General features: G+C 61.4%; 2 protein-coding genes across 5 annotated transcripts; one reads left to right on the plus strand and one right to left on the minus strand.

Moving 5' to 3' along the window:
- Positions 1-634: 634 nt before the first annotated feature.
- On the plus strand, positions 635-12297 carry PTPRN (protein tyrosine phosphatase receptor type N). The gene is made up of 23 exons (XM_065637328.1): positions 635-737; positions 2403-2453; positions 2645-2758; positions 3011-3116; positions 3249-3447; positions 3643-3967; positions 4191-4307; positions 4436-4515; positions 4595-4881; positions 5374-5460; positions 5608-5687; positions 5924-5988; positions 8245-8457; positions 8575-8784; positions 8873-9020; positions 9170-9243; positions 9533-9610; positions 9744-9863; positions 9971-10137; positions 11175-11228; positions 11359-11423; positions 11527-11600; positions 11699-12297. Exons 1-23 carry the CDS (start codon positions 635-637, stop codon positions 11768-11770), a joined length of 2889 nt encoding a protein of 962 aa, XP_065493400.1. The 3' UTR covers positions 11771-12297.
- Positions 12298-12542: 245 nt separating this feature from the next.
- On the minus strand, positions 12543-18588 carry DNAJB2 (DnaJ heat shock protein family (Hsp40) member B2). 4 transcript variants are annotated; one of them, XM_065637331.1, is made up of 10 exons: positions 17882-17954; positions 16849-16938; positions 15721-15830; positions 15237-15290; positions 14965-15081; positions 14704-14793; positions 14471-14576; positions 14281-14351; positions 13883-14104; positions 12543-12973 (listed from the first exon to the last, which is right to left on the minus strand). In XM_065637331.1, the coding sequence occupies exons 2-10, from the start codon at positions 16911-16913 to the stop codon at positions 12963-12965; spliced, it is 846 nt and encodes a 281-aa protein (XP_065493403.1). In that variant the 5' UTR covers positions 16914-16938; positions 17882-17954; the 3' UTR covers positions 12543-12962. The 4 variants fall into 4 exon arrangements, with proteins under 4 accessions (XP_065493403.1, XP_065493401.1, XP_065493404.1 ...); XM_065637329.1 differs by lacking the exon at positions 17882-17954 and adding an exon at positions 18465-18588 and having other exon boundaries at positions 12543-14104; XM_065637332.1 differs by having other exon boundaries at positions 12543-14104; positions 17882-17979.
- Positions 18589-26867: the final 8279 nt, after the last annotated feature.

A 26867-nucleotide genomic window follows, 5' to 3' on the forward strand; every position in this document is an offset into this window, starting at 1 on the left:
CAGGGACAGCTGGAGGAAGGATGTCCCCTGCCTCCTGCAGTGCTGGGGCTGTCTGTCCCCAGGGGCACTGGGTGGGCTGAGCCTGCCCTGGCATGCTGTCAGGTCCTGTGTGGTGCCTGGAGCTGCTGCTGGAGCCCAGCCTGGGCCGGGGGGTCAGGATCTGCCCGCTCCCCTCCTGCCCTTCCTGGGGCGGTGCTGCCGGGCGAGGGTGTGAGGGTGTGGCCCGGTGCTCGCTGCTCATTGGGCTCAGGGCTGTGGCCCAGGTGGGAGCCAGCGGGGCCGCGGGGAGGGGTAGGGGCGGGCAGTGACTGGGGACACGCCGCCGGCACGCCCCCTGGGGGCGGGGCTCACCTCCAGGGAGGCTGTGATTGGAGTGGCGCTCGGCCGTCTCCCCCGGGGCGCGACGTAATTGGCCTCGCTCGATAGCGGAGGGGCGTGAGCCCGACGTTGGGGGGAAAGAAGTCTGGGTCTTTGATTGGCTGAAGGGCAGGGGGCGTGGCGCGGCAGCAGCGAGCCGTGCGCCATTGGCGGAGATGCGGCGATGGGCGGGGCGCGCGGCGCGGCGGGGCGCGGGTTGGCGGCGGCGGCGGGGGCGCGGCCGGCGGGTGCGCCATGGTGCGGCCGTGAGCGGAGCATGGGGCGGCGGCTGCTCCGGGCGCTCCTCTGCCTCCTCCTCCTGGCCTGCCGCGGGCTGCTGCGGGATGGCAGCGCCTCCGCTACCGCCACCGCCGCGCACGGTGAGACCAGGGTCTCGGGTAGGGCGGTGCCCCGGGCGGCGCGGGGAAGCGCTTCTCGGGGAGCGGCAGGGCAGGGGCTCCGCGGGCCGGTGCTGTCACCGCGACCGGTGCTGTCACCGCGACTGGTGCTGTCACTGCGGCCGTGGATACTGTCACGGCGCGCAGTGGCAGGCCTGGTCCCCGGTGGAGAGCGGGAGAGGGCAGCCTGGTACCGGCACCGCGGGTGCGTCACGGGTACCGGGGCCGCCTCTCTCCTGGGGCTGCCGCGCTGGTGGTGGGACTGGCCCCGGGACACTCTCCAGCTGGAGAGTTGCGGCAGCCCCGGCCTCGGCTGGACGGGACGGGAATAGGGCGGCGTTCACCCAGAGACTCTGTCCAGGGTAAAGCCGGTGCCTGCGGTTGCCGCAGGGATGGGAGACCGGGCTAACGACCCTGAGTGGCGACTCCCTCCGGGACCCTGGTGCACTTTAGCTGCGGTCTGCTGGTAAGCGCGGCCCGGCCCGGAACGCGAGGGCGGGCCGGTCGGTGCACCTGCTCTCCACCAGCTCGGCCCGTGTGGCCCTTGCCCGGGGCTCTCAGGGTCCTGGTTCCGCTGCCGGTAGCAGAACTGCAGCCCCTCCACACGGCATGGCCCCGGCGGTCGCTGACTCACTACCGGGCACCCGGGGCTGCTGCGTTCTTCATCCTCCGGCGGTCCTGGGAGCGCCGGGATGGGTCCGGCCGCACCAAGGATGCCCCGCCGTCTCCGGGAGCAGGCGGAGACGGTACCAGAACGGCAGCCGCCGAGCTCCGTCCTGCCCTGAGGAGCCTCCCGGGCCCGGTGCCACCGCCCCTCCCGGCGGCGCGGGGCGTCCCGGCGAGAGGCGGCTGCGCCGCTTCAGCACCGCGGACAGCGCCCGCCCGGCCCCGCCGCTCCGGCCCGGCCCTGCCCGGGAGTCACCCCGCGGCAGCGGGTCCTGTGCCCCGCACCTGCCCTGACCCCCGCCCGGGGGGAGCGGGCCCCTGCGTGCCCGGGTTTCGGGGATCCCCATCCCCACTCGCCCCCTTCCCCCGCGGCGGGCTCGGCGGGCCCCTCCCTCCCCTCCCCCCGGTTGTTTTCTCGTTCCTTCCTCGCCATCCGGGGCTGAGTCATCGCCTGCTGCCGTCTTGCTGCTGACGGTCTTGGACCGAGACGGGGGGGGAGAGGAAGGGGGAAGCCGCCTCCTGCCCAAGTGCTGCCCCCTGAAGGGGGTGGAGAGACGCCCCCCCCCCGCATGTGTGCTTTGGGGACCCCTTCGCAGGGAGAGTGGGTCCCCCATGTCACTGGGTGTAGGGCTGTGTCCCTGCCTCATAGTGTCATACGTGGGAGAGCAACAGACGTGTTCTTGCACATCTCTGCCCCCTCAGCCTTCCCTTCCTAACTGCCAGCACCCCAAAAAACTCCAGGCCTCCCTCCACTCCCCAGCACCAGGAGCAGGCTGTGTACACAGCCCCCATCTTGGCTTTGAGGGGGGGAGAAGGCTGGCACTGAGGCTCTGCCCTGAGCTACCATTGTCACCACACCGCACCCCTATGGCACTTTCCTGGAGAGTCGAGGTCCCAAAGCAGCTGGTCATGAGAAAAACCAGTTGGAGTCCCCCTTGGCCACTGTGCTGACTGGCTGGCCTGTCTGTCTGTCTGTCCCAGGCTGCCTGTTTGACCGAAGACTGTGCTCCCCCCAGGAGGTGTGCGTGCAGGGTAAGTGGCTAGTGGGAGTGTAGGGATCCCTTCTTTGTTCCCAAGAGGGTGTGGAGGGTGCAGAGCTGCCTTGCAGGGGAACTTTGGCTGCAATGTGGGGGGGCGTGGCAGGAGAAAGGCGAGACTGTGCCTGGAGACCCTCACCCCGGGTTGTTCATCTCTCTGGCCCTGCTGCCTCCCCTCTCTTGCAGATGGACTGTTTGGGCAGTGCCAGGTGGGCTCCGTGCAGGACAGACCCTACTTCCAAGTCACCTCTCCCGTGCTCCAGCGCCTGCAGGATGTCTTGCGGCATCTCATGGCACAAGGTGAAGGGGGGAGCATGGGGCGAGTGACTCTGGCCTGATGGAGAGGGGGTGTCAGGCAGCATTTCCTAGTGGCACTAGGGCTGTCTGCGGTCCTGCTGGCCCAGGGGCCAGGGTGGGCTGTGGATGCGTCCAGCTGATTCTGGCCAAACCCAGGCCAAGGGACACAGGGTCGGGACACCACGGTGGTCTCCCATGCGCTTGTTCCATGGTCCCCAGGCCTTCTCCATGTCTCACAGCCCCCTCCTGTGGCAGGGCTCTCGTGGCAGGACAGCATCACCCAGTATGTGATCTCGCAGGAGATGGAGCGCATCCCCCGCCTCCACCCACCTCCCACGCTGGAGCTGGCGGCCAGGGACAGGTAGGGCAGCACCAGCCACCAGCTTGTGAGCAGAGCCTGGCAGGGCAGAAAGGGCTTTGCACCCCAAATGGGGTCTGGGTGGGGACCTTCACCTTACCCAGGTGAGTCACCACAATACTGTTTGCTTCCAAGGTTCTTGCCCCTACGCAGCTCCCCCCGACGAGCCCCACTCCCCGTGGACCCCGGCCTGCCAGCGGCTCAGCATCTGGGGCAGCCCCCACCACTGCTGCCCTCTCCCCTGGTGCAGCGGTACCTGGAGAACCTCCTGCTGCCCCCCACATCCCAGCTGGGTTACGAGGAGGCTCTGCTCAACCCCTACTCCTACCACAAGGTAAACCATGGGGGCGAGCCTCCTTCTCCTGGGCAGAAAGGTAGAAATGGGCAGGGGGCTGCTGCACTCTCCGCACCCTCCTTCTGCTGGTGCTAGGGTGCCCCCTCAGCTCTGGGGTGCCCTGCCATGGAGTGGTGGCAGGGGCCCTCTGGCATTTGATCGTTTGACCATGGCGGCTCTGTGTTTCGGTTGTAGTTCGGCTACCAGGATGGCACTCACCAGCTCCCCGGCAGCTCAGCCAGACAGAGCCCTGAGACATCCTCGCTGCTGGGCCGGGTCCCTGCTCAGACCCTTTTTGGGGCCAGTCCTGTGCCCTCCTATGGCAGACAGCCAGGAACGGATGGGGGGCATCTCTTCCAAGACTTGGGCATGCTTTCCCTGCCCAGAGAGAAAGCCGGCCGCCCAGATCCTGCCAGTGCCAGGCTCCAGCACAGCTTGCAGCTCCCCAGTGACTACAGGAACTTGGAGGAGAGGGAGCAGCCAGCACCCCTGGCTGCCCAGTCACCCTCTGCACAGACGGGTACCCTGTCCTCTAGCCAGGCACCAGCCCTCATCCCCATCCTGTCTGACAGCCACTGTTCCTTGTTGCTCAGACTCTCCTCCCTCCCTCCCTCCATCTCCTTTGGCTTCATGCCCACGGGCAGCATATCCCCACAACCCCACCTGCCCAGGCAACTGCATCCCTGGCCCATGATCCTCAGGCAGATGCAGAGCATCCAACCTGATGCTGCATCCTCTTGCAGATGCTGCCCTGAAGAGACTAGCCTCCCTCCTGGCCAGCTATGGCCTGGGCCTGCCGGAGCTGAGCCCCCAGCAGCTGAGGAGCCTCTCCACTCTCCTCCAGCTGCTCCAGAGCTCTGGTGAGCAGGGCGCAGGGACAGGGCAGGCAAGGACTGGCAGCGGTGGGTGCCAGTGTTCCCTGTTTTGGGGCAGGGGTTGTTTCCTCTTGGGATGGGTGCTGCAGGACCTCTGTCTCTCTCCATCCCAGGTATCGCTGGCCCTGAAGTGCCCACAGTGAAACGATTGGGTTTGCAGCAGGGCGGCGCTGGAGGAGGTGCCATGCCACAGGTGGGATTTTGGGGAAGGGGAGGGCAGTCCCCCAGGACTCTCCTCAAGGGTCCCAGGTCCTCCCTTTCCCTCCCTCCAGGTGACCGAGGGGGACATGCTGCACGGAGAGAAGCCAGTGCTGCCTTCCTCCACAGTTCCACCCCCCAAAATCCCAGCCAGCAGCTCCCCAGGGGATGGGCTGAGGGGCAGGGCAGTGTCCTCGCCAGCCCCTCGGGTGGAGGCACAGAGGGGACACGGTGGGGACATGCTCAGCCCTGGGAAGCCGATTGTGGTGCAGAAGAAGAGCTACACCGAGGCAAAGGATGGTGGGGTGCAGCAGGGCACGCAGCCACCAGACGAGTATGGCTACATCATCACAGACCAGAAGTGAGAGCTGGGGATCGGATGGGGGGATGTGGAGGGTCTGTATCTCTCCTTCACAAGTTGTCATGGCTCCACATGCTCGAGTGAGCCTGGTTAGGTCTCTGTTAGGGTCAGGTCTCTGTTGGGGTCAGCTCCCCCATCCTCTCTCCACTCTCAACCCTTATCCTACCCCAAAGCCTTCTTCTCTCAGCCCACACCAAGGCCAGAGCTCGCTGTCACAGGATGGGAGCCTGGGACAGGCTCAACCAAGTGTGTGTGCACAACTGCCTCTATGCATGCTCGTGTGCAAGGGGCAGGGGGGTCAGCTCACTCCCATCACTACACATCCGCATGCTCTTACCTCCTGCCCACCCTGACACCGCTCCAAACTAGCACAGCCCTTGCTGCTAGTGTGGGACTCCCTGAGCCTGCCTGTCCCCCTTCCCCAGCTGCGGGGAGCATGGGCTCTCCCATCATCCCCGCCACCCACTCCTCACCCTGCCGCTGTCCCCACAGGCCCCTGGGGCTGGCTGCCGGCGTGCGGCTGCTGGAGCTCCTCGCCAAGCGCCTCCACCTCTCCACAGCCATCTTCATCAACATCAGGTGAGGGGAGGGGTCCGTGGGATGCTGCTGTCACAGCCCTGGCTGTGCACAGCCACCCTGGGGTGGGAACCAGGAGGAACCGGGCTGTGGGGGGATGGGGAGGGGGTCTGTACTTCCCAGTACACTGTGTATCCCCCTCCCCGGCAGTGTCGTGGGCTCTGCGCTCACCTTCCGCATCCGGCAGAACCCCCAGAATCTCTCACTGGCAGACGTGGCCAACCAGGCTGGTAAGTTGGGATGAGGTCCCCCTGGTCCTGCTCCTCCTCTTCCTCCCCCGGTTGTGGGGTGCCCCTTGCCAGGGACTGGGAAGAGGGGGCTCCCACCATACATTCCAGTGCCCTTGGCTTCACTGGGGAGCCGGTGTGTGGTGGGCAGCTGTCAGGAGTACCCTTGGCTCTGTCTCTGGAGGGGTCTCTTGGGTGGAGGGGACACACCCCCTTGACCACCTCCCCTCCATCCACAGAGCACATCAAGGCAGAGCTGGAGGCAGAACTGGGCCTGAAGATTGTGCAGACAGGAGTGGGAGAGGTAGGAGTGAGCATGCCCGTCCCTTGGGGCTGGGTCAGCCAGACACAAGGTGGAGGGGGTGCTGCCACCAGGAATGATCTGGGAATTGCGCTGTACCTCAATCCTGGGGTGTGGGGGTCTTTGTGAGTGTCCCGATGGGTCTGTGGGGCAGCTGTGAAGCAGAGGGCTCTGGACAGCAAGCGGGCTGGTGTGTTGGAGACAAACTTGAATTATCTGGGATGGACTGGATCAGAGCCATCCCAGTGACACCCTTCCACCCAGCAGCATCATGCTGGCCAGCCACCTGCACCACTAGGGCACTCAGCTTTTTCCAAAACAAAAGCTCTGCAGGATTTAAAGATAGTCTGGGAGGGTGTCCTGGAGGCTTTTCCCTGCTCCATCCAAGACCAGGGGGCTGCAGGCTGCACCTGTCAGGGTTCATCCTCACCCTCACCTCCCTCCAGCCTGTGCACCCCATCTTAGCTGTGGTCTGGGCACGCCAGTGCTGGGCTGTGCACAGGACACCCCAGAGACTGCAGCTAGGCAGGCAAAATGCCATTGTGCCCCCAGAGAATTGCAAAGCAGCTGAAGGCAGGGATGGAGCAGGAGCCATCTGCTTGGAGAGGGGAACCCCCTCCCGATGCTCCTCTGGGGACCTCCAGGAACAGCGTCCTGGCTGGAGATGGGGGGCCAAGCCTGGCTCTCGTGGTTGCAGCCTGGGGAAGGGGGAAGTGGTGCAGGACATCCCCAGCACTGCGTCCCTGTTTCCCACCCTCCTGCCTGTGGTTGTAGCCGTGGGCAGAGAGGAAGGAAGGGGGGACCTTGGAGGAGGAGAAGACCACAGAGAAGGGGTGGCCTGGCCACTGAGGCAACCTGTCTCCGTCAGCAACATGTGGAGTGTTGCTATGGCGATGCCTTTTGATGTGGCAAGTGGCAGGAGATGGGAGAGATGGCAGAGATGATGGAGCTGGAGCTCAGAGGAGGCTGAGGCAGCTTTGTGAGCCCTCTTCTGCATGGACCTCCCCAGTCCAGACCAGCTTGTGCATTTCATTCATTCCTCCCACCACCCAGGTTCTGAACTTGGTGGGACTAGTGCAAGATTTAGGGGAGAAGGGATGCAAGGAGACAGCAGAGCTCAAGTAAGCCTTGTGAGGGAGGTCCCATCTGTCCCCCCGCCCAAGCTCTGCTGGCACCTCCAGACGTTCTGACACCTTCAGGGGCTGCAGGCTGGCTGCGGGGCCCCCGAGTCGGGCAGCAGCCGTGGGCCCCGGCCATCGGGACTGGCAAGACTGGGAGGGCAGGTGGCAGTGGGGATCCCTGGGGCAGTGGCATCCCCAGGCGATGATGATGTAGGTGATAACAACACAGTGTTTACTTCGTAACCTCATCAGGCTCCTAGCCAATGGGAGGCCATGGCAGTGAGGTAATGCTGGGCTCTAGCACCTCATTGGGCATGGGGTATTTGGTGGTGGTGGTGCCCCAGCATCCCTGTGCTGCCCCAGGACCCGGCTGGCAAGGGCAACATCCTGATCACCAGCTGCTCTGGAGGGGCTCAGCTTTAATGGGGGGTCTCAGCACCTTCCTGTCCCAGTATGGGACTAGCATGGATTTGGCTGGCCTGCCCAGCTGCGGGGAAGGAGCCCTGGAGGCATGGCTTGCAAGGTGGCAGGGGCTGCTCTGTGGCCCAGCTGCAGACAGTGCTGGGGAGGACCTGTCCACAGCCAGCACAGCTGGGATGGGACCAGCCCTCTGGCAGTACCAGCACATCCCCCTGTGTCCTGCCATGGAATAGTAGCCACAAGGGAGAGCCAAGCCCCATTTAGGGAGGTCCCCTGGGAGCAAGGATTGCTGCCCAGGCCCCAGCGCTGCAGTGGCCAGTCCTTTGCCATTAACTCCTCGGGCTGAATCCAGCTCTCACTGACCTCCAGCTAGGCAGGATCTCATTGAACCCAAGCTCCATGGGGCTACTGCCCAACTTGGAGTGGGGCAGCCTGGGCTGGGGCTGTCCCGGGGAGCAGCCCTGGGTGCAGGGGAGCAGCAGGTTGCTGCTGCCTGGGCTTGGCCAGGCTGTGTCCCCTCCTGCAGCCTCAGGGACACCAGTGTGAGCAACACCCCATGCAACATGCAGGTGGATGCACTGAGCCTTAGAGAGAATCACTGCAGTACCAAATGCCCTTGCTCTGGTTTAGCCCCCAAATGTGGTGCAGAATGGGGTCTTCACCCCGCCCAGCCCCATGCAGATGCCCCCTGCTAACCCTTGCTTTGCTCTGTCCCCAGCGAAATGAGGCTGCTGCCTACTCACGGCCATCCCACTTCAGGGACGGCTTCCACTCAGTGCTGCTGACCTTTATTGCGCTGGCCTGCGTGGCGGGCATCGCCATTGCAGCCGCCGCAGCCTTCTGCCTCAGGCGCCATGCCAAGCAGCGGGAGAAGGAGCGCCTGGCCGCCCTGGGGCCCGAGGGTGCTGCTGACACCACCTTTGAGTACCAGGTAGGACCCCACGGGATGCGGGACCCTGCAGGATGTGGTGCTGCTGCATTGGGGTGCACGGGGCTGCCCCCAGCAGTGCCGCAAGGAAGGGACAGGGCTCTTGCTGGGGTCCCCCAGGAGCTGTGCCGCCAGCACATGGCTGCCAAGTCACTCTTCGGCCGTGCTGAGGCACCGGCAGCACCGGCAGAGACCTCGCGGGTCAGCAGTGTCTCGTCCCAGTTCAGCGACGCCCCACAGCCCAGCCCCAGCTCCCACAGCAGCACGCCCTCCTGGTGCGAGGAGCCCGTCCAGTCCAACATGGATATCTCCACTGGACACATGATCCTGGTGAGCTGCCCTGGTGTGATAAGCCCCCCTCCCCAAGCCCCTGTGTGTTCCCCCAGCTGCCAGGCTGACCCCCACCCCTCTGCCCCAGGCCTACATGGAGGACCATCTTCGCAACCGGGACCGGCTGGCCAAGGAGTGGCAGGCTCTCTGCGCCTACCAGGCTGAGCCCAGCGTCTGCTCCATTGCCCAGAGTGAAGCCAACCTGAAGAAGAACCGCAACCCTGACTACGTGCCGTGTGAGCATCCCAGCTGCCCTGCCCTGGGGACCAGCTCCCAGGACCGTAGCAGGCGGGTGGGGGAGGCACAGGGATGCTTGTGGCCAAGGTACTGCTTTGTCCCCAGCTCCCCTGGGTGCTCACCACCTCCCCGGCCTCTGTTTCCCCAGATGACCATGTGCGGATCAAGCTGAAAGCTGAGAGCAACCCATCCCGCAGTGATTTCATCAATGCCAGCCCAATCGTGAGTGATCCCTGGGGGCTCCTGCCCTGCCACCCCGCTCCAGGATGTGCTCAGCCCAGGCGAGGCTCCTGCTTTGGGACGGAGCGGGACCAAGCTCACATCCCTGTGTTCTACAGATGTGAGCAATGGGCCTGCCCCATTGCTCACTGTGGTTAAAATCTATTTCCCTCCTGGTTGCAGTGCCCAAAGCTCCCTGCCCAGCCCTCTTACCACCCCTGGAGTAGCCCCCACTGTGTCCCTGACCCCTGGCAGGAGAGTGCACAGTCTGACACCCCCTTTCCTCCTCCAGATCGAGCACGACCCACGTATGCCAGCATACATCGCAACGCAGGGGCCGCTGTCCCACACCATTGCAGACTTCTGGCAGGTGAGTGTCACTTGCCTGTGACAGCCTGTCGGGGTCCCTCTGGGTGCTCCCCACCAGATGGGTCACAGCAGCTCAGCTGCCCTCCTGCCTGTGCTGTCACCCAGCGGTGACACCCACCGTGCCTTGCCCGCAGATGGTGTGGGAGCATGGCTGCACTGTCATCGTCATGCTGAGCCCGCTGGCTGAGGACAGCGTCAAGCAGTGTGACCGCTACTGGCCAGACGAAGGCTCCTCTCTCTACCACATCTACGAGGCAAGTGTGGCCAGTAGCCTGGGGCAAGGAGCACCCTCCAGCTCCTGTTCCTCCAAGCACAGCCCCCTGCACGGTGCTGATGCTCACCAGCATCCTCTGTCTGGCAGGTGAACCTGGTGTCGGAGCACATCTGGTGCGAGGACTTCCTGGTGCGCAGCTTCTACCTGAAGAACGTGCAGTCGCAGGAGACCCGCACCCTGACACAGTTCCACTTCCTCAGCTGGCCAGCCGAGGGCATCCCCACCACCACCCGGCCCCTCCTTGACTTCCGCAGGTGAGTGCCCACCCAGCACCATGCCAGCCCCCGGGGAACCGGCAGCGGCCCCAGCCGCAGGGGACTGATGGGCGAGGGCATGGGTGCTGGTGTGATGAGTGTCAGGGCTGTGGCATGGACTGGCTGGGGGGCACATGGGGCTGCCATGCATGGGGATGAGCAAAACCACCAGGGATGAGGCTTGAGGTTACCAGGGACCCTGGCCTCCATGGGAAGGGTGGGAAGGTGCTCTTCCCAGGAGCTGGGGTGGGGTCTAGCACCACCTGGCACCCATCCGTCAGTTATGGGTACAAGAAGAAACCCCCAGAAAAAGCCTTGAACAGCAGTGGCCCATTGCTCCCCATACCCTACAGCCAGCGGTGGGTCCCCTGCTAGCCCAAGGAGGGGGCTGGGGGTCTGGGACTGTGCCTGGGAGGTTTGCAGGCAGCACCTGCTGGGCTCTCAGGGTCCCTGGGTGTTGGTGGGCTCCTGCTGGGAGCTGGCTGGTCACTGTCCCCAGGCCATGTGGGGCCGGGGACCCTGCTTAGGGCAGCGGGGATGTCCCCGAGCACGTTGTCCTACTCTCTGCCCTGCTCATGCTCTTTCTGTCTCTCTGTCTGTCTCTGTCTCTCTCTCGCAGCTGCCGGCGTCATTTTTGTGATTTGCAGCTAGTAATCTGGCTCCAGTTGCATAGTCACAAAAGTGATCGTTGGCAGCCGTGCCTGCTGCATGGAGCATGCCGGGAGCCCCGCCGGCGCCTGGCCCCCAGCTTCATGCCCCACTGGACCAGAGCTGCTCCCTCTGGGGGTCCTGCCGCTGCTCCCCTCTCCGGGCTGGGCACCCGAGGAGTTGGGCTTCTCCTGGCCCTGGCCCCTATACACCTGTGTCCCTGTCCCATGCCTGGCACTGCTGGGGAGGCAGTAGGAGCCACGAGGTGGACCCCATGGCCACATGATGGGGTGCTCGCTGTTCCCCCAGCTCAGTGCAGCGAGGGGCACCCAGAGCAGCCTTGTCCCCAGCATGGCAGGGCACTGACCTGCTCTCTCTTGTCCTTGCAGGAAAGTGAACAAGTGCTACCGGGGTCGCTCCTGCCCTATTATTGTGCACTGCAGGTACCGCTGGGGATGCAGGGGGTTACAGGCTGGGCGGTACGGGTGGGGTGGTGGCTGCAAGGCTGGGACCTGCGGGCCAGGACCAGTCTCTGGAGCCCATCCTCCTGGTCCAAGCGCCTGTGTCTTGCAGTGACGGTGCTGGCAGGACTGGGACGTACATCCTTGTTGATATGGTCCTGAACCGAATGGCCAAAGGTAGGTGCAGGGCAGCACAACTTGTGCCCTGTCTGGGGGGTGCAGGGGAGATGTGCTTGGCCCATGGACCCCCTCTTAATGCCCTTCTCCCGCTCTGCTCCAGGGGTGAAGGAGATAGACATAGCTGCTACACTGGAGCACATCCGAGACCAGCGACCCGGCATGGTGCAGACCAAGGTACTCCCCAAACTGGGGATCCTGTCCTGCCCTGAGTTCCCACAGCACCCAGGGCTGGGCTGGCGTGGACACTCATGCCCTCTCCTCTGATCCCCCAGGACCAGTTTGAGTTTGCATTGACGGCTGTGGCTGAGGAAGTGAATGCCATCCTGAAGGCACTGCCACAGTGATGGCAAGGAGCCCTCCCCTCTCGTCTTCCCCCCATGCCCCCCAGCTTTGCGTGCTCTTTTAGCCCTGCCCGAGGGGCTGTTCTCCCTGTAAAACGCTGTCTGTGCTGCTGGCTCTGTTCCTGCCCCTGCCTCCCCCCTAAATCCCCCTGCCCCTCTCCCCAGGGACACACGGCTCAGCCCCTCTCTGTGCAAAGCATGGATCCCTGTCACACCTGCTGCCACTGCAGAGGGGACTGGGCTCATGACCCCTGCTCAAGAGGGGACCAGGTGATGCTGCAGGGAGTTGGCTGTAGGGCCCCCCAGCCACTCTCCTGCACCCCAGCTTTGCAGTCCTGCATCAGCCACCTCCCTCTGCACGAGAGGGACAGGAGCAGGCAGGGGTCCCCTACAGAAGGGGGGGCACACTGGGTACAGGGGGGCCTGGCCCAGCCCTGGGTCCCCTTCGTGTGCTCCCCGCCGTGTCACTCGAGCAGAAGAGAAATTTCTAGAGAAATATAATTTTGTATCTTGATGTGAATAAAGTTCTCGTGTCGCGTTCGTGCAGCTGCAGCCAGGCCTGGCCTCTGACTGTGTGTGAACAGGGTGGAGTGCGCATCAGGGCCCTGGGGGTGCTGCTGGGAGGCTGGCACAGGGAGCCCCCCAAACTCTGCCCATCCCTGCAGCACAGCCCGCACTCCACAACTGCTGGCCCAGCACAGCAGGGACCACCCGCCACGGCAGAGAAGGGGTTACCCTGCACCCCCCAGCCCAGAGACGCCCTGCAGGCAGCAGCTACTGCAAACAGGTTTATTGAGGGCTGTCAGCAGAAGGGGGTTGGGAAGGGGGTGGGCTGCAGCGAGGGGGTGGCAGAGCCTGGCCTCCCTAGCTGAGCCCAGCCTTGCTGCCCCTCACTGCCTGCTACCAGCACCCCCCAGCAGCCTAATCTATATCCACCCCGCTCAGCTCCAGCCCCCATCACCACCCTCCCCACCACCTCATGGTGCCCAGGGCATCTCCCTCTGGATCCCCCCCACAGCCCCCAGGTATTGCTCAGGCAATAACCCCTGTCGTGCCCCCCCACTATGTCCCACAGAGCCAGAGGGTGCTAGGGGAAGGGGGTGGCAGGGGGTGGCCGTGCAGGGACAAAGCGGAGTCCTGGTTGGGACAGCCTCCGTGGGTGAGCGGGTGTGCGCAGTCCCTGGGCGCAGCAGCCTCAGAACACACCTGGGGAGACAAGCGGAGGGGGGGACACAACGGCACCCGTGAAACCCTCCTTGGCCCAGGGCTGGGGAGAGGCAGAGAGGGAAGTCCCAGAAGAAAGAGAGCCAAGGCAGGACTATGGGCAATGGTGAGGATGGGAACGCCCGTGAGCATCACTGAGGGTCACTGAGGTTGTGGGAAGTGAAGGGGGATCGCGCCCCCAGGCCAAGGCACGGGGAAGAGGGTGACCAGGCAGGGTCTGCAATGGGGGGACAGAGGAGGAGGGGGTACAGGCAGGAGCAACAGCATCCAGAGGGGAAGAGACAGACACAAGGCACCAAGCAGATCCCATGCACACACCCCTCTTTGCAAGGAGGGAGAGCCCAAGAGAGGACACCCAGCCTGGGCAGGCAGCAGCCGGGATGGCACCAGCCAGAGCCCCTGCTGTCTGCAGGGCAGGCACGGAGAGAGGAGCAGGCAGAGCCTGCGGGCACCCCGTGACCCCAGGAGTGAGGGCAGGGAGCTGCCCCTCTTCCTGGGACCCCACCATGGGTCCCTCTTGCAGCCACAACCCCCAACCCTGGCAGTCCCTCCACACCGGGGTCCCCCCAGCCACCCACCCGCCTGAGCAGCAGCAAGGAGGCAGGGCAGGAGAGACCCCTCCCTCGCTGGAGAGCCCCAGACAATGAGCCCCCAGCCCCTCTTTCCTCCCCCTGCCCCACAGGGGGGACACACAACTCCAGCCCCATGCTCAGAGCAAGGGGCAGTGCCACTGCTTTGCTTTGGGGGCAGGTTCGTGCCCCAGTGCAGTGGGGCTGCCAGCACCTGGCGGCTCCTGCTCTGGTGCCCCCCGGGAACTGCGGGCTCTGCGGGTGGAGGATGGGGTGCTGGGGCTGCCCCCCAGTGATGGCGGGGCACCAGGGCCGTGCCCACCTGCTTGGTGGTGCCCCGCGGCCTCCATCTCGGAGAGGCTGTAGGCCATGGCCAGCTGCAAGTCCTCATCCTCGTCCTCGCTGTCCGTGTAGAGGCAGACGGGCGAGGAGCTCGGGGGCTGCTGTGGGGCAGGCGGTGGGGGCGAAGGGGGCCGTGGGCTGGGGAAGGCTTGCTGCTCCCGCCGGCTCAGCTCCAGCCCCAGCGCCATGTCGTCGGGGACGCCTGCGAGGACAGGGGCAAGGGACAGTCATCATGTCTGCTCCAGCTCCCCAGAGCTGGCATGGGGCTGGATGCAGCATCCCCCTGGCCACCCCAAAGGAGAAGAGGGGTCCCCAAAGGGAAAGGGCGCTGGGCAGCAGCACTGCCAGTCCCCAACAGTCTGTGGTGCCACTTCTCACCATCAATGTGAATCGACTTCAGCTTCCCATCCTCCTCCACTTCCACTCTCTCTCGCCCATTCTCAATAATCCTGCAGACAGACAGACAGATGGATGGATGGTCAAGGGCCAGGCAGCCAGAGCATCACAGGAGCATGCCCCCTCTTCGAGGGGGCCCCCGGCGGGGAAGGTGGGCCAGCACTGCCCTCACCGCTTGGTGGTGATGCGCCTGCCATTAACAAAGGTGGTGGAGGTGGAGACGGAGCGGAAGCCCAGCCCTGCATCAGCACCAGAGCTGAAGGATGAGGCGAAGAAATCTGGAGAAGGGAACAATAGGGTCAGTGCCAGGGTGGGGGGCATGGGAAGGCAGGGGACAGACCCTGTGGAAGGGGACGCAGTATCTCGGGACTCCCCCACCAGGCAGGGGCTGGCAGCACCTCCTACCTGAGGATCCTGGGAAAGGGGAAAAGAAGTGGCCACCTCCATGGTGCCGGGAGCCAGGTCCTCGCAGCTCAGAGAAGGGCAGCATCTCATCTGGAAGGCATGGCCTCCCCATCAGCATCAGCCCTGCAGCCTGGCAAGCCAGGAGCAAGGCACTGCCATGGGGACCCCCGCCCAGGGCCAGCCTCGCACCCCATCCCCAAGCCCAGTGGCTGCCCTGGGGCTGGAGAGGTGCCCCAGGACTGGCCCCCGCCCCCCACGCACCAAAGAAGTCAGCGAAGGGGTCTCGCCCGCCAAAGAACTCTCGGAAGACGTCATGAGCGCTGCGGAAGGTGAAGGTGAATTCGGGGGCCCCGGCATCAGTCCTAGAGCCCCCTGGTCCTGCCACAGGGAAGAAGCTCAGAGTTAAGTGGAGCCCCAGGTGGGAACTCCAAAAAGATTGGGGAGCCTCAGAGGGCACAGACCCTCACCGAGTCTTCAGATGAGGCCATAACCAGAGCTGCACCAAATACCCATGGCCCCACTCGCCCACTCACCTGCCCCCACGAGTCCATCCTTGCCATAACGGTCATAGACATCGCGCTTCTGCTCTGCAAGGAGAAGGGAGGGGGCTGCGGGGAAGCCGGTTGCCAGGCACAGGCAGGAGCTCTGGTGCTTCCCCCAGCCAAGGGAGGCACAGAACAGCGGGGGGCAAGAGGAGGGCACAGCATGAACACCCACCACACCAGCACTGCTCCCGAACCCAAGTGGGGGGCATTGGGCAAAGATGTGCAAGGCTCAGCCATGCTGGGCAGACCTCATCCCGGAGGCCAGCACTCCTGCATCTCTCCCAAGAGCCATTTTAAGGGATGTATGAGGAGGTAACCACACCCCACAAGCCAGGTGGTAAAGCTGAAGGGACCTACTGCCTCCTGGGGACACCCAGAGATGCCACCTTAGGGAGCCCAGCAGCAGGACACCCCAGGGTGAACAGCCTCAAGTGTGGGGGGGCACATGAGAGACAGAACCGTGGCCTCTTACTGTCTGACAACACTTCATATGCCTCAGCGATCTCCTTGAACTTCTGCTCGGCATACTCCTTGTTGTCTGGGTTTTTATCCGGGTGCCATTTCAGCGCAGCCTTCCTGTACCTGCACAGATGGGCGGTGATGGGCACACAGCAGCCCTCGGGCAGTAGGGGGTACCAGGCCAGTGTCCCCCTGAGCATACACCTCCGACCCTGTGGGCAGGGGCACCCCAAGGCGGCTTCACCCAGTGCCCTACAGCCCCAGGCATCAAACAGGAGCTTCCTGGCCTGGTTCTGCCTCCTAAGCAAATATTTGTGGCATGACCCCAGCAGTGCAGCCTGTGCCCACCTCAGCTGCCCTTGGCAGCAGCTCCCAGACGATGCTCACATGTTTGCTTCGGAGCCTTCCTGAGCTCCACCATGAGACTACAGGTTGCTAGGGGTCTCCTGGGGCCAGGTGAGCACAAGCAGCCCTTTCCTCCTGTCTGCAGCTAGCTGGGGTTAACCCAGGCTACCCAGTTTCTCTCACCCACTCTTAGGAAGCCCTCCCAGCAGGGGCCTCTGTCCCCCTCAGGCAAGCCACCAGCCTGCACCTAGTCCCCCTGGGTGATGCCTCACCCCAGTGAGAATGCAAGACCTGGGCAGGGTGCCAGGCAGGAGCTGCGGGAGGCTCCAGCCCCGGCCAGGGCTCACCTGCAGTGCACCTGCAGTGCCCGGGTGCAGCACAGGACCTGTCAACGGGGCCCAGTCCCTGTGCCAGGGGACACGCTGCTCCTCTCCCTGTGAGCTGCAGACCCCAACCTTGCCACCAGCAGAGGCTCCAAACCCCAGCCCTTTACCATCCAGCAGAGTGAGTGGACACCCCCAGACACCAGCGGGACCCAGCTCCCGCCTCCCTTCCCAGCCCCAGGCTGAGAGCAGGGACAAAGGGACCAAACCCCACCAAGAGATGCCTTTGTGCAGCAGAGAAGCCCAGCCCCACTCTGGCCTGCACACAAAGGAAACAAAGGCTGGATTGTCACCTCTGGGACTGGACCCTGTCCCTACTGGCCCCACAGGGAGCCCCTGCCTCATTGGCGCCAGGGGTGGGTGTCTTGGGCTGCTCTGCCCGGTGGGCAGGGACACGCCTGCCATGCACTTACGCCTTTTTGATGTCGTCGGCAGTGGCATTGCGGCTCACCCCCAGTGCTTCGTAGTAGTCCACCATGACGTGCAGCTGTCCTGTGGGGTCACTGTTGGGGGGGAAAGGCAATGTTAGGGAGCCTAGGCCATGTCAGGGGGCACAGCCTGGCAGCACTCTGTGTGAGAGCAAGAGTGGGCTGCCCTGCTCTCCCCAGGCATCCCAACCACCCCACAGGTTCCCCCAAGAACGGCTCAGTAGCAACCCCACACATGGCTCCTCAGGACCCTGCCTGCACCTTGGCCACCTGGATGCACAGCCCCAGCCAGGGTCTCCTTGCTGCCGCACTGCTGTCCCACCTGCATCACCCCATCTTGCCCAAGCAAGGGCACAGGGATCCTTGCTCCTGGCCCTGCTCCCCTTCAGCTGCCACAGCTCTCCTCCTGCCCCCCCCCGGATGCTCTGTCCTGGGGTTGGGGGGAGCCAGCGGGAGCAGCCCGCTAAGGCGCTTAGCGCCTAGAGCGGATTAAGGGCTCAGCCGGGACCCTTCCCCAGCCCCGGGCAGCCCGGCGCACTCCTACTGGCCGCCCCGCTCCGGACCGGGGGCGGGAGCGGGATGCCGCCCCTGCAGCCCCCCCGCCCCCTGGATGCCGACCCCCCCCGCCAGTACTCGCCCTCCGCCCGCATCAGCTGACGGGGAAGGCGGCGCTGGCACCGGCACCAGTACGGCACCGGGAGCGCGGCGGGGCGGCGCCGCCGGGGACCGCCCCCCCGGCCCGGCTGTAAACACGGCACTGCCGGGGCTGCCCGGCCCAGCGCGGCTGCTGGAAGTTTCGGTCCCCCTCCCTTGCCGTCACCGGATCTAGTCCAGCGGGAGGGGCGGGGGCAGCAGCACGGGAAAGGAAGGAAGGGACGGCACCGGACCGGTACCGCTCCCCCGCTGCGCCCCGCTCCCCCGCTGCGCCCCGCTCCCACCGCCCGCCGCTCCGTCCCTCCCCCGGTGCGCCCGTGCCCCCCGCTCCTCGCGCACCCCGTCCCCCCGCTCCGGCGCCCACCTGCGTGCCGCAGCCCCGGGCCGCCCGCGGCCGGCGTCGCGCCTCCCCCTGCCCGGGCCGCGCGGGGCCTGGAGGCGGGTTCCGGTGCCGACGAGCGGCGGCCACAGCCAATCGTGACGCTGCCTTCTTGTGACGTCACGCGCTCGCCTCTTAGGCGGGTGAGGTCATAGGGAGGCGTGCTTGAACGGGGAGCGAGGCTTCGGCGCTGCCCGGTCCCCTTCCTAATCCCCGTCCCCTTCCCCAGCCCAGTCTCCATCCTCATCCCTGTCCCCGTCGCTGTCCTCCTCCCCGTTTCCATCCCGGGGGGAGACCTGGCCGGGGGCTCCTGCGCCCCGCCCGCTCCCAGCCCTGCCGTGCTGGCCGAGCATCCCCCTGACAAGCCTCCCGGGGCGGCGGGGAGCGGCGCCGGGCTGCGTGGGACCCTCCGGGGCGCGGCGGGAAAAGCAGGCGGCGGTGGGAGAGCCCGGCAGGGTCTGCCTGCCCCGGGCAGCGCGCTGGGACCCGCGGCTCCGGCTGTCCCCGCGTTCCGGGGCGGCGGGCGGGCCCGGGGCAGCACCGGCGAGGGGCAGGGGCGGGCACTGACCTCGCTGGCTGGCTTCAGTGCTGTAGCCAGAGCCACGGGCACACCGCGGCACGGCCACCGCCCCGGGGAGCCCCCGGGCTCCTCTTGTCCCCTGGCCTCCTGCCGAATCAGCTGCCCGCCCGGTCCCCGCCGGAAAGGCCAGCGGGAGGGGCCAGCGGGAGGGGACAGCTGGGGTGACTCAGCGCTTCGCCCAGGCCGTCCTGCTGGGGGGGACACGAAGGGGTGCAGCCTGCCCGGCTGGTGGCCACAGGTCCCTGCCAGGAGCCAGGGCTGCCCGGCGCTACCATGGCTCCGGCACAGCATCACGGGCCCTGTGCTGTCTGGGCATCACCAGCCGGGAGCAGCGAGCCATGTCGAGCACCAGCGTGCCCAGGCGCCTGGAGCACCGGGGCTCAGGGAACAGCCATGCACCAAGGGCTTTGATGTGGACTTTTCCTCTCCGTGGCCCCTGCTCACCGATCCTGGGGTCGTGGGCAGACTCGAGGCGACTCACCTGCACCCATGAACCTGTCCTGGCCACAGAGATCATACTGTTCCCTTTGGCTGTCTGGATGGGAGAAGGAGGGAGCCTGGTCTCTCTGCAGGGCCAGATCCTTTTGGACGCCCCATCACCCTGCACTGCAGCTGAGCTATCTTCCTCACATCCTACAAATCCCTGCCTGGGAAACCTGCCAGACTTTCCCAGTGCCACTTTACCGAGCGGGCTGGGGAGACCCAGGTGTTGAAACAGGCTATTCTGAGCACTGCTCAGGGACCAGTTTCAGAACAGCCAATCCTGAGAAGAGCCCTCCCCAGACAAGAGCAGTGGGCCTGGGTTAGCACTGAGACAAGTGGCATCTTCTATGTCAGGGAGCATCTCCTCTCCAAGGGATTAGAAACCCGGCCCCTGCCATCAGACAGTGCTTGATGATGTCCTTGAGCAACTGCTTGGAGTATTCCCTGTTTGGGGGGAGGGAGGTTTGGTTGTTGTTTTTTGTTTATTTGTGGTGGGTGGTTTTTATTGTTGGTTTGTTGTTTGTTTTAGTTTGGTTTGGTTTGTTGTTGATTTTGCTTGGTTTTGGTTTGGTTTAGTTTTTGTTTTTTCCTGGATGCCACTGCAGCACTGCCCTCCTGTACCTGCCTGTCCAGGTGCAGGGAGCAGGCTCCTGGAGGTGACTGCCTCCAGCCAGGGTGCCCTCGCTGGCTGCCAGGGGCTCTGATTTGACCCATCTGCCCAGCAATGGGTGCAGGGCTGGGCAGGGCCGGGCTGTCATGGGCACTAGATGGAGCCACAGGCTGCCTCACAGGGACCCCATCCTGCTGGTGGAGAAGCTGAGGAGATGTCACCAGGACATAGCTGTGTTTCAGCACTTTGCTTTCCTTTTGCTAACATTTGCAGCTGATCTGGGGATGAGACCCCAGAGCTGCCAGATCTCAGCCTGCTCTGTGCCCACCAGATGGGGAGGCCTCTGTACCAGGGAAACGAGAGGAAACTGCATGCTGGCAGGGACTCTGGAGCCGGGGGAACGCATCACTGCTGCTTTCATGGCACGTGTGTCTCTCACGCATGAGATCAGGATATGCAGTGAGAAGGACTTACACCTTCCTAATGTCCTTAGGGGAGGAGATGCAGAACTGAGCAGTAGCCCACCACGACACTCGTGGGAGAGATGATGCTGTGCCAGCCGCACCTCAGCCCCGAGCTGCCACGTTCACTCCCATGGCCAGACCAGCAAAGCCAGCCACCTGTGTTGTGACCCTGTTTTTAGCTTTCCAGGGTCACAAAAATGCTCATGAAATACTCTTGAGGCTTTCTGAGAAAAGAGCTTTCATGTGAGCAAAGCAGGAGACCAAAGCACTAATTTTTTTTTATCCTGGTTACCTCTTCTCTTACGAAGCCAACTGAATTGCATCATAAATGTGTGCTATATTGTTATGCAAACCACATATTAAGACAGATTTTTCTCAGCACTGAGCAACATTTCAGTTTTTTATTTCCTCAGGAGAATGCAGACCCTTTTACAGCCTCCTCAAAACTGTCAACTATATACTGCAAAATTGTATTCTTGATGATTTTTTGAGCTGTGGATTGATGTGCTCAGTGGGTTGTGTGCCTACTGCTCCCCTCACTGCACCCAGCCATCCCCTCTCCCCTTCTGCCTGCTCCCCAAGGGAAGGTCCCTGCTCTGGGGCAGCCGTGTGGAGATGCAGCAGGGAGGGAGCGGGAGCCGGAGCCAGCAGGATGGGGTGAGAAGTGGTTGAGCAGAGCAAGTCAGTCTGCTGGGTGCCATTTCTGTGCCACCTTCCTCTGCCTGTCCACACCCAGGAGAGACAACAGCAGCGGCCTTGGCCACACTCCCCATTTGTGAGCACGGCCACAGCATCGGTGCAGCCCACAGAAAATGAGTCAGTGGGAGCAACAGGTTTGCTCAGCCTTGGAAGGGCTGCACCAGGGTAAGGGACCCACGAGCACAGGGGGCTGGCAGCAGCTAGGGACATCACTTGAGTGGGGCACCCATTTTTAAAATCCACATTCATTCTTTTACTCCCAGTCCTGCTGTCTCACCTGAGCAGTCCTGCCCAGCTCCCCTGACTTCCCTGCACAGCAAATTTCTCCATACCCTCACGTTTTTGATGCTCCTCATGTTTGTTTCAATGGGCCATGCTCTCAGCCACCTGCCCACCTCTTTCCCAATCCACTCTGTTCTCATCCCAGCTGGCTTTTCTAGAGTTGCACCTTCTAGGAGCTGAGGAGTATCCAGAGAGGCAAAGTCACCCAGCTGCTTTTGGTTGGTGCAGCAGAATGGAGAAGTGAGAAACAGCAAAGTCAGGGTGACTTTTGTTCAAGCAGGGCAACGACTTTGGGCTGAATTCAGCAATCTGCCAGACACAGGCTGTGCATCCCTGGCACCGCCCCGTGGGAGTGTTCGCCTGGGCTGCTGCTGGGGCTGCTGCCCCAGCCAAAACCCAGGCAAAACTGAGGTGCTTGCAGATTTTAGATCAGCAGAGTCAGAGGCTGATGAAGGTGGCAGAAGCCCATGACTAAATAGGTTCTCCACAACAAGCACATGCCTGGGCTGAGGCAGCAGCTGAGCTTCATGGGCAGTGAGGGGCTTCACCCTTGTCCCCAGCATGCAGTTAGGAACACAGTGGGCTGAATAATCCCCTGATGCACGGGGGCAGATGAGGATGTGCGTTGCGAAGCCTGGATCTGACCCCAAGGGAAGGGAGATCAGGGGTGATGACAAGACTGATACCACGCCCCCCCTCCAAATGCTGGGGAGCCCTTCAGCCATGGAGAGCAGCAGAAGCTGTGGCTGACACAGGATGGGAAGGGATTTTATTGCCAAGCAAAACCTGATTTCACTCACACACACCAACATGCTTATGCCCACTCACTCCCGAGCACCAAGACCCTCGTGTCCAGCTGGCCTGGCTAGGATTTTCTGCAGTGTCTGGTAGGACTGGGGCCACCGGCTGTCTGGCCCTCACCGTGCCCTCCAGCTACACACCCAGCCTTGGCCCATTGCCTTCCTGCTAGGCATGGCTCAAAGGCAGAAAAAACAAGACAAGCAGGGTGAAATAAAAAAGGAAATGGGGCGAATGCACTTGTGTTAGAAGAAAACAAGAAAAAGCGCAAAAGGGTGCCAGTAAGCAGCATTCTGCTGTTTTCCTTAGCCGTAGGTGCCTAAATACCAGGGAAATGCTGTTGATGCGATGGAGAAGGCTTTAATTTGGATACCATCTGTAACAAACCAGTGTATAAAGTATCACCTGCTAAAACATTTTCAGCTCATCAGGCCCACACTGAGAGTATTAATGGACCTAACTGAAGGTCTTACTGAGATGCCGGTGGTAATTTTTAACAGAGCTAGGAAAACTGGAGTAATTCCAAAGGACTGAAGGACAGAAATCACTCCAGTCATTAAGAAAATAAACCGGTTGACCCAGAAAACGCTAGATTACTGATAGTACCAGAAAAAATAACAGAAGAATTAATTTTGATTCTGTCAGCAGAGAATTAAAGACTGAAAAGTGCACTTAGTACTGATCAGCCTTGTCTCAGGGAAGGCAGGTATTGTTATGCAAACTTGTCGCCAGCTTTCTACATGATTACATGTCTGGGTGATTCAGATCCACATCCCTGGCATGACATCCTTACTTGGGAGCTGACAGCAGATAATGATAACAGCATTCGCATAAATCACGATATTGCCACAAAGAAGGATGGAATCATCTGTTTTCCTTGTCCACAGAAGAAGGCGGCTCATAGCTGCTGCCAAAGGTCTTTCCAGATCTACTTTTTGTGTTGTTCCAGAACATTTATCTCAGCATGTCAAGGCAGCCTGTTTGTATTCCTGCATTGCTAAGGGCACACCAGATGCATCAATAGCAAAGGTCTGCTTGTCAGCCAGGGGCTACATTGCTGAGGGCATTTGTAGTGGGGATCCCCAGGGGTGGGTGCAAGGCCCACAGTGATAAGAAAGGTTTAGTAAAAAAATTAGGATAATACTCGGTGGGGTAGTAGCTAGTGAAGGGGACAACTAGCTATCAGGGATGTTTTAGAATTGCTCAATTAAAAGGCCACATTGCAGCAAAATTTGCTTTAATACAGTGAAATGCAAAGTAATTAATTTGGGAATTTGGAGGAAGGGGCAGTCTTGTTACTTATTACTCTGCACACCCACTTGCCACCCTCAAACTTTATCAGCGGCAATCTGACATTCATTTCAAGACCATTGATTAAAGCGCTGAAGCCAGTGGTGCCTGACAGGGCTCCCCACGGAAGCCCAGCAGCTCTTCGCTTATGATTCACCGTCACCAGCCAGCACTTGGGTACCCCAGGCTGCCTTGCCCGGCACCCACCAACGCTGCTCGCTCCCTGGGCACCCTTTGCACTACAGGCCAGCTACATCTCTGCCTTTCCCCTGAGCAGACCTGTCATCTCAAGATCTGAAACCAGGCTTGTTTGGCAAGGTGGGTTTTCCATGGTTAATCAACGCCTGGTAAGGATGCTGAAGGTTCCCCAGCACATGCAGGAGCCCTTGGTATCCAGCTCTTGCCAGGATCTGTGTCCTCCTGCCTGGGAGGTGGTAAAGCCCTTCTGGCTGTGTCCAATGCAGGGCTGTGAAATGGCAGTGTGAGATACATACCATCTCAGGGAAGGGCAGAGCTTCCTGGGTGTGTACAGGGCACCTGGGGATGGCTCGTCCTAATGAGGCAAAGGCCACCTTAGGCATGGGAGCTCAGCAAACCGGGGCTCCTGAGTCCTTACAACAGGGCAACCCTGCTAAATAGCTGTTGTTTTACATGCACGGCCCCTCATCATTCGATTTAACTTTGCTAGGAAGCTCTGAGATACATGTTCAAGACAGGCATCCTCAGGATGGCCACCAAACACAAGTTCTCAGCCCAGTGACCCAGGGCCACCTCCTCGCAGCACCCGGGGCTTGGGAGGAGCAGGGGGAACAGCCTTGGTTTCCGATACCACTCTCTCGCTGCACACAAACAGCTCCAGGCAGGAGCACCCTGGGACCCATTGCCTGGCTGGGTGATTAAATGCATCTTTTGTCTCCTTAACCATTTTCCTCTGACATCCACCAGCACTTGGCCAGCCGCCAGCACCTCCTTTCCGCTTTTAACAACTCTATGGCAATCTATTGCAGTTTCTCCAGGCCTATCTCTGCTCTCAGCATGCCTTTGGGACAGCAAGCTGTTTGCATTATGTACAACCCACTTCCTTGTGCACAAAAACCTACTTGCCCACATCTGCTCAGCCATTAGGGGCTCAACTGCTCCCCAAAGACCAAGGCAGAAAAGAGCTGTTGGCAAGATGCTCCTGTGCCAGGAATTGTTTGCTTTCCCAGGGCATGCTGGACTTGCCCACCTAGCAGTGGTTTCTCTGCCTCAAAGGAATGGGCACACCTGCAGAGCTGCCCAGCGTGAATCTGCTGTGTCCCTTCTGCCGCCCAGAGGCTGGGGTTCAGCCGTGGTCCCACAGATGAGCCGTGCACTCCTGGGAGCAGGGAAGTGATCACTGCCTCTTGCCCCATCGCTGCCTCTTGCCACATCACTTCTAGCTCACACAAGCAGGCTCTGTGGCATTGCAACAGAGCCGACCGCAGTTTTGTTGCAATTCCTGAGAACTTGTAAGACAGGAAGGCCTAAAGGGTCCTGGATGGAGACTTATCACTGTGCCTACAGTCCTGCCTGGGGTATCCAGAGCGCCTCTAGCTTGATGGGGTAAATCACGCCCTTCCAAGAGGTCCTACCATCACTCAGCCATGCAGAATTCATTGCACTTCTGCTTCCAATTTTTCCTACCCTGCTTGTGCCACTGCCAGCTCCAAGGGCTGCTGGAGAAGAGCAAAACCAGCATTGCACATTGGCATCCCCTGCGAGCATGGGGCACCTCAGCAGGCCCAGCCCCTCTGTCACCTGTCTGGAGGCAGCTTGTTCACAGCAGGCATGCTCAGAGCCCCGACGTGAAGTCACTGCAATTAGACAGATGTGGTTTTATTTTGCTCCCGTGGGTGTGTAGCTGCCTTTCCCAGGACGTGAAGAAAGGCGGGTGACACCGGCAGCCAGGGAGGCTGACTCTGAGCCAGGGAGCTGCTCACCCAGGGCTGCTGTGCCTGAAAATGAGCTAGTCCCAACTCGTCCACCTGTCCCTTTTAGCTTTGCAGGTTGGGGCTCAGCATGCGTGCGGGACTGCCTGCTTCCCTGGGAGTGCCTCCCTGCTCTTGCCACTGCCTGGTGATTCAGGGCTTAGGACCGTAGTGAGATCTAGAATTAGCTTTATTGTTCCTGTAACGTGGCACATGCTCTGGGCAATGCAGTGGGTGTTGCACAATGGACTTCATTTTATCTGAACCAGCAATTATGCTACTGCTGCTCAGTTCCAGCAGAGAGAACTTCTGTCAGATCACTACCATGCTCTGTATTCCAGCAGTCCTTCAGTAGTAAATGCCACACTTGAGTTGTTGAAGATGCCTACTGATGAAGATCCCTTGACCCTGAGACAATCATACTTCCCTACCCTTATTGCTATCAAGCCTTAAACTTGCATCTTCTTGCCCTGGAGCATGCAGAAGAGTTAATCCCCTTCCTACCTGCATCTGCCTTAAATATATCTTAAAGCCTTCATTGAGTCTCTCTTTGGTCTTACAGATAGTCCCCATTCTGTCACCCTTTCATTGCAGCCCATGGTGTCTAGCCTTCTGGTCATTTTTGTTTCTCGCCTTTGGATCATCTCCATCTACTCCAGATAAAGGGTGAGGTGCTCAGAGGGCCCTTTCTGACCTTAATAAGGCATGCATATCTTAAGGAATGGCAAAGGGAGAGTTTTCTGCCCATCTCCATGATGTTCTAGAACATTTCAGGGTGCAAAATATGTCCCAAATGCTATCATGCTAGAACTGCAGCAGCCATCGAACACACAATGCTGGGCCATCATTGGGAGCGGGTTGTGCTTTAGGGACCCTGCACAACAGCTCGCTGGGATACTGCTGGAGCAGTTAGCATCACACAGGACTTGCTTGAACTCACAAACTCTGCAAGATGCAGTCAAGCCCCATGTTTTCAACAGACTCAGTAGTTTGACCAGCCAGTGTTGTCCACTCTGTCCCTATGCAGAGCTGCCTTTCTGCTCTGAGAAGGTCGTCATCACTACTCACCCTGCAGCAGAGCATCGCTGGATCTCTGGGCTTACCAGCCCAGCAGCTGGGTTTGCTGCGCAAGTTCTTGGCCAAGCTGTGCCCCCAAAGTGCCTTGTGACACTGTTTGCTCTGTCTGGAACCACCTGGGTGCAGCTGAAGTCTGAAAAGTGGGAACAACAGTTTGGGCTTTCCGCAGGGAAGAGAGAAGGGAACTGGGGTGTGGATGGGGTGTATCAGGCTGCACTCTGAACGGATCCTCTCCTCCCCAGTTTCAGCTCTGGGTGCTTTTAGGCGTGGCAGACCTTAACATACCTCTGGAAGACAGCTATTTGAAAGGCTTTGTCTGGGTAACTGCAAGCTCTGTCAACAGAGGCTCCTGTACCAGCAGCAACACCCAAACTTTCATAACAACTTGTAACGAAGAGCTTTTTAGTGCAAGCATCTGCCCTCGATGGAGGCATTGCACCACCTGCAATACACTGTGCTGCCTCCTCTTCCTCACGTAGGGGTGTCTGAGAGCTGGCTGATCTCCTGGGCTCTGTGGGCAGCATCAAGCAGGGGTCTCCCCTGCAGTGTGCAGGGCTCTGCCCTTGGGTGTCTTCAATCTGTTTTTCCTATTCTTCCATGAAGAGATGGTTGAATTGTGACTCACTAGCCTAAAATTTGCCTTGCTTGGTTTTTGTGCCTTTCTGGCTGCCGGTACAGGGTCCAACTTTATTCTGAGTGATGGTGAAAAAGTCTCCCAAGCAATTCTTGCAATCTAGTG

This window comes from Caloenas nicobarica, chromosome 6 (genome assembly GCF_036013445.1).
Source record: "Caloenas nicobarica isolate bCalNic1 chromosome 6, bCalNic1.hap1, whole genome shotgun sequence".
In the NCBI taxonomy this organism is placed as follows: domain Eukaryota; kingdom Metazoa; phylum Chordata; class Aves; order Columbiformes; family Columbidae; genus Caloenas; species Caloenas nicobarica.